Source organism: Symphalangus syndactylus, chromosome 13, assembly GCF_028878055.3.
Source record: "Symphalangus syndactylus isolate Jambi chromosome 13, NHGRI_mSymSyn1-v2.1_pri, whole genome shotgun sequence".
In the NCBI taxonomy this organism is placed as follows: Eukaryota; Metazoa; Chordata; class Mammalia; order Primates; family Hylobatidae; genus Symphalangus; species Symphalangus syndactylus.
In genome coordinates this window covers 21,532,558-21,543,483 of record NC_072435.2, presented here as the reverse complement: position 1 = coordinate 21,543,483, position 10,926 = coordinate 21,532,558, and the positions used below count along the sequence as shown (strand labels likewise).

Genomic DNA, 10,926 nt, shown 5'->3' with positions numbered 1-10,926 from the left:
TAAATAAATAAATAAATAAATAAATAACTTTGCCAGGCATGTCTCAGCTACTCAGGAAGCCAATGTGGGAGGATCACTTGAGTCTAGGAGTTCAAGGCTGCAGTGAGCTATGATCGCACTACTGCACTCCAGCCTGGGTGAAAGACCGTATCTCAAAAAAAAAAGAGGGGGTGATGGTCTACCTTGGTGTGTCTGCTGCAGTGAGAGGGTCAGGGTATGGGGTTTATATAAGTTTATAAGGAATTTGGTCGAGGGCGGGGACTAGTTTCTTTCAGTGTTTTGGGCAACAACCTAAACCTAAATACCTCTATCAGTGCCTGGAAATGTTTCAGGCTCTGCTTTGGATTCAAGCCTTCTGGGAAAAGCCTGCAGCTTGGCTGGTCAGCGTGGTCAAAGCACTCCATGATTTTCAGTCACGACACAGAAAGAAAGCAGGGGGTGAGTACTTTTCCTTTGTAAAGTTATTAAAATAATAACCCAACCCATATATATACCATTGGCTGGCTTCCACATGTGTTTATGACTGGTTACTAGTAAAATTTGCTATGCAGCAATCAACTGTTATTTACCATTTTCCAAGAATTTCAGGGCAGAACATCAGGGTTATATGCAAAATGCAGTATATTAAATATCCGTGTGATTTTGTGAATTCAAAAGCACTGTAAGATGTTGCTCATGTTATTAATATGAATAAGACGATAAACCCATCTTCATAAATGTACAACATTTCCTGGTGGCCAAGCCTTAAACAGCTTATAATGTACCCAATATCAGTGGGTGATGTGTTAGACTGTGAATTCAGCAAGAAGTAAAGAAAGATTTTTTTTAATGGCCATGTGAGTAGACAAATGGACATTGAGAGGATTTTTTGGGTACAAAGAGATAAGAAGAGCCTGGTATTATATGAGGAACGGGGCAAAATTAGGCAGAGTAGGTGTGGGAAAGAAGAGAAGAGCAACCAGAAACATACATACGAGGTTTTTAAAAATACATTATTTTTAGCATTTAAGAGGAAAAGAAGGAAAGTACTATGAAAAGAAATGCAGGCTGGGCGCGGTGGCTCACACCTGTAATCCCAACCCTTTAGGAGGCCAACGTGGGCAGATCACAAGGTCAGGAAATCGAGAACATCTTGGCCAACATGGTGAAACCCCGTCTCTACTAAAAATACAAAAATGAGCCAGGCGTGGTGGTGCATGCCTGTAGTCCTAGCTACTACTTTGGAGGCTGAGGCAGGAGAATCACCTGAACCAGGGAGGTAGAGGTTGCAGTGAGCTGAGATCACACCGCCATACTCCAGCCTGGGTGACAAGAGTGAAACTCCGTCTCAAAAAAAAAAAAAAAGAAAAGAAAAAGAAAAATGTAAGCTGAGGCTGAGAACCATGGGAGCCTGAGGTGGAAAGATTGCCTGAGCCCAAGAGTTTGAGGCTGCAGTGAGCTATGACTACACCACTGCCCTCCAACCTGGGCAACAGAGTGACACCCTATCTCCAAAGGAAAAAGAACAAAAGGCAAATGGCAATTGCAGTGAAGCAATGCCAAGATAGCTTCACGCTCAGGAGAGAAAGCTGTACTTCCTGGTTGTGGTTTCCAGTCCCCTACACCTCTAGAGAAACCTCTCCACTCATGAATTATAGAAATCATCCCCAAAAGTATAAAGCACTGTCTTTATTTGTTTATTTTATCTTATTTTTGAGATGAAGTTTTGCTCTTGTTGCCCAGGCAGGAGTGCAATGGCGCGATCTCGGCTCACTGCAACTTCCACCTCCCAGGTTCAAGCAATTCTCCTGCCTCAGCCTCCCGAGTAGCTGGGATTACAGGTGCCCACAACTATGCCTGGCTAATTTTTGTATTTTTAGTAGAGACAAGGTTTCACCATGTTGGTCATGCTGGTCTCGAACTCCTGACCTCAGGTGATGCGCCCACCTCGGCCTCCCAAAGTACTGAGATTACAGGCGTTTGAGCCACCGCGCCCGGCCAAAAGTATAGTCTTTTAAACGTTTTTAAATTTATGGATACCACTGGTCATTATTCACTGGAATAAAACTCCATAAGGGTTTTTAGCACATTTGGTTTATTGCTACATCTTCAGTGTTTAAGAGTTCCTGGTACACAAAAGGCATCTAATAAATATTTATACTTAATAAACATTTGCTGAGTGAGTATGCCAAATCGGTTTTCTTTTTTTTTTTTTTTAGATTTTTTTTTTGAGGCGGAGTCTCGCTCTGTTGCCCAGGCTGGAGTGCAGTGGCACGAACTTGGCTCACTGCAAGCTCCGCCTCCTGGGTTCACGCCATTCTCCTGCCTCAGCCTCCCAGGTAGCTGGGACTACAGGTGCCCGCCACCATGCCCAGCTAATTTTTTGTGTTTTTAGTAGAGACGGGGTTTCACCGTGTTAGCCAGGATGGTCTCGATCTCCTGACCTGGTGATCCACCCACCTCGGCCTCCCAAAGTGCTGGGATTACAGGCGTGAGCCACCACGCCTGGTGCCAAATCGGTTTTCAAAGGATACTGTGCATAATAAGTCCTTGCTACCTTCAAAAATAGCCTCCAAATTAGAGGCCATTTCAACATGGAATTCTGGGGTGACAATTCCAGGCAAACATATTTTCCTATGTTTTTTAAGTGCATGGGGCTCCTATGTGGAGTGAATTCTTTTCTGGTGCCTAACAAGGTAAGACTTGTCAGCGAAGGCTTTACCACATTCAGAACATTCATAAGGTTTTTGTCCAGTATGGGTTTTTTTGTGCAAACTAAGGTTTAATTTCCGGATGAAGGTTTTTCCACATTCACTACATTTGTAGGTCCTCTCTCCGCTGTGAGTTTTCTGATGGGTACGAAGGTTTGACTTCTGAAAGAAGGCTCTTCCACATCTATTACATTCATAGGGCTTTTCCCCAGTATGGATTTTTTTATGTTGAATGAGGTTTTTCTTCTGGATAAAGGTATTTCCACACAGATCACACTCGTAAGCTCTCTTCCCAGTGTGAATTTTCTCATGATCGATGACATTGGATTTCTGGGAAAAGGCCTTCTCACATATGCTACATTTATAGGGTTTCTCTCCCGTGTGTATTCTCTGGTGTTTCACAAGATCTGACTTGTAAATGAAAGCCTTTCCACAGTCCGTACATTGAAAGGGTTTTTGTCCAGTGTGAACTTTTTTATGTTGAATGAGGGTTGAGTTCTGCCTGAAGGATTTCTCACATTCATTACACTGATAGGATTTCTTGGCACTATGAATTTTCTCATGATTAATGCAGGATGATTTCCAGGAAAAGGCTTTTCCACATGTCTTACAGTGATAGGGTTTCTCTTTAGTATGCATTTGCTGGTGTTGAAAGAGATTTGACTTCTGCTTGTAGGCATTCCCACATTTCTCACATTTATAGGGCCTTTCCTCTGCATGAGTTTTCTGATGTTTATCAAGCTTCCACTTCTCCCCGAATGCTCTTCCACAGCTACGACATTCAAAGGATTTCTGGCAGGCATGCCTGCTCAGGTGACTCTGAAGGCGTGACTTTGAAGTGAATAACTTTCTACAGGCATTACATTTCAGTTGTTTTCCTACAAATTTGGATGGATTATGGCCAACTAATTTTCTGTATCCATTATCGTTGTGAGAATTATTTTGTACACAGTGTTTCAAGGAAGATACATCATCTATGCCCAGTGGAAGTATTTTCTTAGATCCGTCACGTTCTACACCTTTCTGCGTAGTCAGCGTTTCCTTATTGATTGATGAGACTTCTCTTGCAAGACTCTCTTTCACATCCTTTGGCTTCCAAATCTGCCCTCCAATGTCCCCGTTTTTTTCTAAAATGGAATACAAAAAAATGTCCTGTGTAAAACGTTCCACTCACATGCTTGAAATAAAATGCCATAAACAATCTATTGTGGTGATCGTTCTGACTTCAAATCTAATGTCTATGAGAAACCAAAGTTAATATAAGCTCTGTTAGAGGTCTAGGTGAACTAATGTTACATGATGCTATCACACGTCTATCTGTAAAGGACTGAGCAACGCAGACCTAGTGCACGGGGAGCAGGTGAGAACCCAGGGATACCAGGGAGAGGGAGATTAAGAAAGAGAGTTTGCCAGGCCGGGCGCGGTGGCTCACACTTGTAATCCCAGCACTTTGGGAGGCTGAGGAGGGTGGATTGCCTGAGGTCGGGGGTTCGAGACCAGCCTGACCAACATGGCGAAACCCTCTCTACTAAAAATACAAAAAATTAGCCGGGCATGGTGGCACATGCCTGTAATCCCAGCTACTCGGGAGCTGAGGCAGGAGAATCGTTTGAACCCGGGAGGCGGAGGTTGCAGTGAGCCCAGATCGAGCCACTGCACTCCAGCCTGGGCGACAGAGACTCCGTCTCAAGAAAAAAAAAAAAAAAAAAAAAAAGGAGTTTGCCTGCAAAGGAAAACCCAGAGAAGAATGTAAAGAAATTTCTGAGTGGAGAAAAATACCTGGAGATTTCTTCCAGCGCTCCCAGGAAGTCACAGCTGGCTCTACTTGCTGCAAATGACTTCCTCATTTAGAAAAGCTGAACTGGCTTCCACGCAACGTTGACGCACAGTGCTCTCCTGGTCACCTACCTGGACGGCCACTTCCCAGCACTTCCTCTTCCACAGACCATGGCTCCTTTCCTTGTTCCAACCTCAAGATCACATCAGGTTTGGTGGTTTCCTCTCGTCCTGTGGTGGAAGATACCGCAGGGCTTGGTATTTGTGGATGTGTGAGTTGTTTGTGCAAGTGTGTGAGTGTATATAAGTGCTTGTGTGAATATTTGTGTGTGAGTGTGAGCATTTGTATGTCAGTGTGTGGGTATGTGCCATTGGTTGGGGGGAGTTGTGTGGAGGGACAGTTTGAAGGAATGCACATGAGCAGTCGAACTAAACAAAGAATGCTTTTTCTGGGCTGGGCGTGGTGGCTCATGCCTGTAATCCCAGCACTTTGGGAGGCTGAGACAGGAGAATTGCTTGAGCACAGGAATTTGAGACCAACATGTTACATGTAACATGAAGATAGCAAGACCCAGTCTCTACAAAACCAAAGCCACGTGTGGTGGTGCACGTCTGTGGTGTCAGCTATTCGAGGCTGAGGTGGGGGGATGGCTTGAGCCCAGGTCAATGTTGCAGTGACGCCAGGCACGGTGGCTCATGCCTGTAATACCAGAACTTTGGGAGGCTGAGGTGGGTAGGTCATCTGAGGTCAGGAGTTCGAGACTAACCTCACCAACATGGAGAAACCCCCATCTCTGCAAAAAATACAAAAATTAGCCAGGCATAGTGGTGCACGCCTGTAATCCCAGCTACTCGGGAGGCTAAGGCAGGAAAATCACTTGAACCTGGGAGGTGGAGGTTGCAGTGAGCCGAGACCGCACCACTGCACTCCAGCCTGGGAGACAGAGCAAGACTCTGTTTCCAAAAAAAAAAACACTACCGTGAGCTATGATTGCACCACTGCACTCCAGCCTCGGTGACACAGCCAGACCCTATTAGGAGAAAGGAGAGAAAGAAAGAGAGAGGGAGGGAGGGAGGAAAGAAGGAAGGTAGGAAGAGAGGGAGGGAAGGAGGGAGTGAGGGAAGGAAGGAAGGGAAGGAAGGAAATGCTTTTTCTTCTTGGAGGATAATGCTTTTCCAAAAATCAAGACCAGGAGTAGGGTGAAGGGCAGGGCACCCAGCTCACAAAACTTACAGAGGCCCTCACTCATTCTCCGGGCACTTGCAGGACCCTGAGGATGGGGGCTCCTTAAATGCAGCACTTGGTACACTTCACTTGCCTCACCCTAGTCCCGGCTCTACAAAAACATATGCAGAGTGAGGAGCACCTCTGTGCCAACCCTATTCGGCCAACCATGGGGTGTCTGTGTGTTTCACACCTTAGATTTTGAGTCCCCCTGCCTGGGAAGCTGTCCTTACCCACGGAGACAAGGTTGCTGTAATTCTCCAGCATCACATCCCTGTACAAGTTTCTCTGTTTGGGATTCAGCCGCTGCCACTCCCCGTGGGTGAAGTTCACAGTGACATCCTTGAAAGTCACTCTTCCCTGTAACAACAGATTCCCAATCAGTATAAAAATGCCATTGAATCCTGCGGCTGGGGATACAGAAACTTGTTTCTGCTGAACCAAGCTTTAATCATGTCCATAATTCACTCTACTCTGGACGAAAATAAATTGTGCCCAGAGGATCTTGCCAATGAGCCATAAACGTTAGACCTACCCATGACACTGCCATCTTTCTCCACCCTCTAGTCCCACCAATTTTACTTCCTGAATCTCAAACCCGGCCATTAGTTTCCATCTTCTCCACTATTAATTAATCCACGTTGTCATCTTTTACTTAGAGTAAGGCAGAGGCCGAGTATGGTGGCTCACACCTATCATCCCAACATTTTGGGAGGCCGAGGCAGGAGGATTGCTTGAGGCCAGGAGTTTGAGACTAGCTGGGGAACACAGCGAAACCCCTATCTCAAAGAAAATTTTATTATTTTGGCCGGGCACAGTGGCTCACACCTGTCATCCCTGCACTTTGGGAGGCCAAGGCGGGTGGATCACCTGAGGTCAGGAGTTTGAGACCAGTCTGGCCAACATGAAGAAACCCCATCTCTACTAAAAATACAAAAAATTAGCCAGGCATGGTGGCAGGTGCCTGTAATCCCAGCCACTCAGGAGGCTGAGGCAGGAGAATCGCTTGAACCCAGGAGGTGGAGGCTGCAGTGAGCCGAGATCGCGCCACTGCACTCCAGCTAGGGCAACAAGAGCAAAACTCTGTCTCAAGAAAAAAAAGAAAAGAAAAAAAATGTTATTATATTTTTTTCTATTTTTTATTTTTCTTTTAGACATCCTGCCTCTATTAGAAATTCTTTTTTAAATAGAGGCCGGGCATGGTGGCTCACGCCTATAATCCCAGCACTTCGGGAGGCTGAGGCAGTGGATCACCCGAGGTCAGGAGTTCGAGACAAGCCTCGTCAACATGGTGAAACCCCATCTCTACTAAAAATACAAAAACTAGCCAGACATGGTGGTGCCTGCCTGTAATCCCAGCTACTCGGGAGGCTGAGGCAGGAGAATCGCTTGAACCCTGGGAGGTGGAGGTTGCAGTGAGCTGAGATCACACCACTGCACTCCAGCCTGGGTGACAGTGAGGCTCCGTCTCAAATAAATAAATACATAAATAAGTAGAATAAGCCAATAGCCCCCTAATTCTTCCAGCTACATCTAAACTGACTGTAATCTATTTTCCACAGTCGACATTCAGACTGGATGGTGCGCTCCCCTAATTTATCAGCTTTCCTTGCATTTGGGAGTAACAGGTGACACCTGCTACAGGGGCCAGCGTCTGGCATGTCTACCACACTCCCACTCACACGGGGTCACACGGCACTCCCCTGGGTCTCTCCTGCAGCCATACTGAACTTATGGCAGCATTTTGTTCCTGCCACTCAACACTCACAGTGTTTGAAATCACACTTGTAAAGCGACTTCCTTTGTCAGAAACTGAAAATCTCACCTCTAAGAGCCAGCACCTAGTGTCCTCTTGGACAGATAAATTTCTTAGTTGTGTTTGTGTTCTAGCTCACTTTTTTAAAAATTTTGTTTATTTATTTATTTTTTTGGGGGGAAGCGGACAGAGTCTCACTCTTGTAGTCCAGGCTGAAGTGCAGTGGCACAATCTCGGCTCACTGCAACCTCCACCTCCTGGGTTCAAGCGATTCTCCTGCCTCAGCCTCCTGAGTAGCTGGGACTACAGGCACGCACCACCACACCTGGCTAATTTTTGTACTTTTAGTAGAGACGGGGTTTCGCCATATTGGCCAGGCTGGTCTCAAACTCCTGACCTCAGGTGATCTGCCCACCTCGGCCTCCCGAAGTGCTGGGATTAAAGGGATGAGACACTGCATCTGGCTTTTTTTGAAATTTTTTGACACAGGGTCTTGCTCTGCCACCCAGGCGGGAGTACAGTGGCGTGATCATGGCTCACTGCAGCCTCAACCTCCCAGGATCAAGCAATCCTCCTACCTCAGCCTCCAGAATAGCTGGGACTACAGGCATGCACCACCATGATAAGCTCATTTTTTATTATTCGTAGAGACAGGGTCTCACTATATTGTCCAGGCTGGTCTTGAACTCCTGGCCTCAAGTGGTCTTCCTGCCTTGGCCTCCCAAATTGCTGGAATTATAGGTGTGAGCCACCACACCCAGCCTTAGTATGCCTTTCCTGTCAACAGGAAATTGGTCAACAGGCTTAATTTTAACAATTGCAAAGAAACTACTATCTGCCTAACTGCATACAACTTATCCTTGGTCTTTCAACTATCCATAATTTACTTTGATTCCGATTGGTACTAGTTTATGATTTTTCAGTTTATTGTGTGGACTTATAGAATTTGTTTCAAATACACACAGAACAAAGTCGGGAGAGGACACACATTCAAGACACCAATCATTTAAAAAATAGGTTGGGGTGAAACACACATGACACTGTTACATCTCAGGGCTTAGCAGTGGACCAGGTTTGTAAGAGCAGTTGTCAAAAGATGCTTGAGGCTGAGCGTGGTGGCTCACCCTTGTAATCCCAGAACTTTGGGAGGCTGAGGCGGGTGGATCACCTGAGGTCAGGAGTTCGAGACCAGCCTGACCAATATGGTAAAACCCCATCTTTACTAAAAATACAAAAATTAGCCGGGCATGAGCATGGTGGCGGGCGCCTGTAATCCCAGCTATTTAGGAGGTTGAGGCAGGAGAATCGCTTGAACCTGGGAGGCAGAGGTTGCAGTGAGCCAAGATCAAGCCATTGCACTCCAGCCCGGGTGACAGAGGGAGACTGTCTCAAAAAAAAAAAAAAAAAAAAAAAGATGCTTGAGCTGAAATCAGCCCAGTAATCCCATAGACAGTTGTGAGTTTTTTGTTTGTTTTTTGTTTTTGTTTTTGTTTTTTGGATAAACATAGAAATTGACCCTTCCGCTGTTAAAGCTTGAAACCTGTATTTGTTTTGTCTGATTTCCTTCCTCAGGAAAAGATCTTCAGATCTCTCAAAGGCAGGCAGATCACCTGAGGTCAGGATTTCGCGACCAGCCTGGCCAACATGGTGAAGCCCCGTCTCTACTAAAAATACAAAAATTAGCCAGGAGTGGTGGTGCGCCCACCTGTAATCCCAGCGACTCAGGAGGCTGAGGCAGGAGAATCGCTTGAACCTGGGAGGCAGAGGTTGCAGTGAGCTGAGATTGCACCACTACACTCCAGCCTGGGTGACACAGCAAGACTCCCTCAAAAAAAAAAAAAAAAAATCAACTGAAACTCACCACAGCAGATGTCTCCTTGCCCCTCCCTAGTTCTTGCTTTCTTACACACTGTTACATTTCTTCCGTGCTGTATAAACTCCTAGTTTTAGTGAGTTAGGGAGATGGATTTGAGGCTGAGCTCCCATTTCTTCAGCTACGGCAGCTGATTAAAGCTTCGTTGGCAATACCCATTGTCTCAGTCATTGGCTTTCTGTGCAGCCAGTAGCAGGACCCAGACCAAACCCCTGGTGTTTCTGCAACCAAGGTTTTTTTTTTTTTTTTTTTTTTTTTTTTTGAGACAGGGTCACGCTCTGTCGCCCAGGCTGGAGTGCAGTGGCACAATCATGGCTCGCTGCAGCCTCAACCTCCCGGGTTCAAGCGATTCTCCCACCTCCGCCTCCAGAGTAGCTGAGACTACAGGCGTACACCACCACCACCACACCCAGCTAATTTTTTGTAGAGACGGAATCTCGCCATGTTGCCCAGACTGATTTCAAACTCCTGAACTCAAGCGATCTGCCTGCCTTGGCCTCCTAGATTGCTGAATTACAGGTGTGAGCCACCATGCCCAGTCTTGAGCTTTACTTGAAATGTTTTAGCTTTAATAGGAAAGCAGAAAGTAGAGTGTGTGTTACCTTTTAATAAAAGTACGCAAGGAAGAAGGAAAATATGCCAAAAAGTTAGCGGAGTTAATTCTGAGCAAGAGGAACGTGGGTCGTACATTTATTCATTATGAGATTTAGATTTTTTTGAAAAGCTTACCTGGGAATTGTTCATTTCCTGTTCTTTACCAGTCAATAAAGTCTTGGGAAGGCAGATCTGAGGGAGAATGGAAAAGAGTCATGAAATAGCAGAATTTGCTTTGCAATTTGGGGATCATCCAGCATAGAATGCTCCACACCCTGGATAAAAGCTCTCCTTAAACCACTCAGAAAAGCCCTGACTTGTACCTCAGTTATCCCCCAATGAAGGTCTTTTTTTGTTTGTTTTGGTTTTTTTGTGTTTGTTTATTTATTGAGACTGGGTCTCAAAGAAGAAAGTGCAGGCCGGGCACAGTGGCTCACGCCTGTAATCCCAGCACTTTGGGAGGCTGAGGCGGGCAGATCACCAGAGGTCAGGAGTTCGAGACCAGCCTGGCCAACATGGTGAAACCCCGTCTCTACCAAAAATACAAAATTGGCTGGGCGCAGTGACTCATGCCTGTAATCCCAGCACTTTGGGAGGCCAAGGCAGGCGGATCATGAGGTCAGGAGATCAAGACCATCCTGGCTAACACGGTGAAACCCCGTCTCTACTAAAATTACAAAAACAAAATTAGCCCGGCGGGGTGGCGTGTGCCAGTAGTCCCAGCTACTCGGGAGGCTGAGGCAGGAGAATGGCGTGAACCTGGGAGGCGGAGCTTGCAGTGAGCCAAGTTCGTGCCACCACACTCCAGCCTGGCAACAGAGCGAGACTCCGTCTCAAAAAAAAAAAAAAAAAAAGAGAGAGAAAGCTAAACAGCAGTTCAACAGCACCTTTAAAACAAGCCTGTGCAAACACAATGAGGCAAGCATCAGATCAGCCAGAGCACAGTGAGGAAGGCTGAGAGCAGAAACCATGAATCCTGAAGCAGCTGTGGTCGTGATGAATAACGCCGCAG

At 46.1% G+C, this 10,926-nt stretch overlaps 1 protein-coding gene and 1 non-coding gene across 2 annotated transcripts; both read right to left on the bottom strand.

The window, feature by feature from the left end:
- Positions 1-1,448: 1,448 nt before the first annotated feature.
- Positions 1,449-1,662, bottom strand: LOC129461398 (small nucleolar RNA U3). The gene has a single exon (XR_008650533.1). It is a non-coding gene; the product is annotated as a small nucleolar RNA U3 (small nucleolar RNA).
- Positions 1,663-2,639: 977 nt separating this feature from the next.
- ZIM3 (zinc finger imprinted 3) lies at positions 2,640-10,064 on the bottom strand. Its single transcript, XM_055236158.2, has 4 exons — positions 10,050-10,064; positions 5,925-6,051; positions 4,599-4,697; positions 2,640-3,817 (listed from the first exon to the last, which is right to left on the bottom strand). The coding sequence occupies exons 1-4, from the start codon at positions 10,062-10,064 to the stop codon at positions 2,640-2,642; spliced, it is 1,419 nt and encodes a 472-aa protein (XP_055092133.2).
- Between the last annotated feature and the right edge of the window lie 862 nt (positions 10,065-10,926).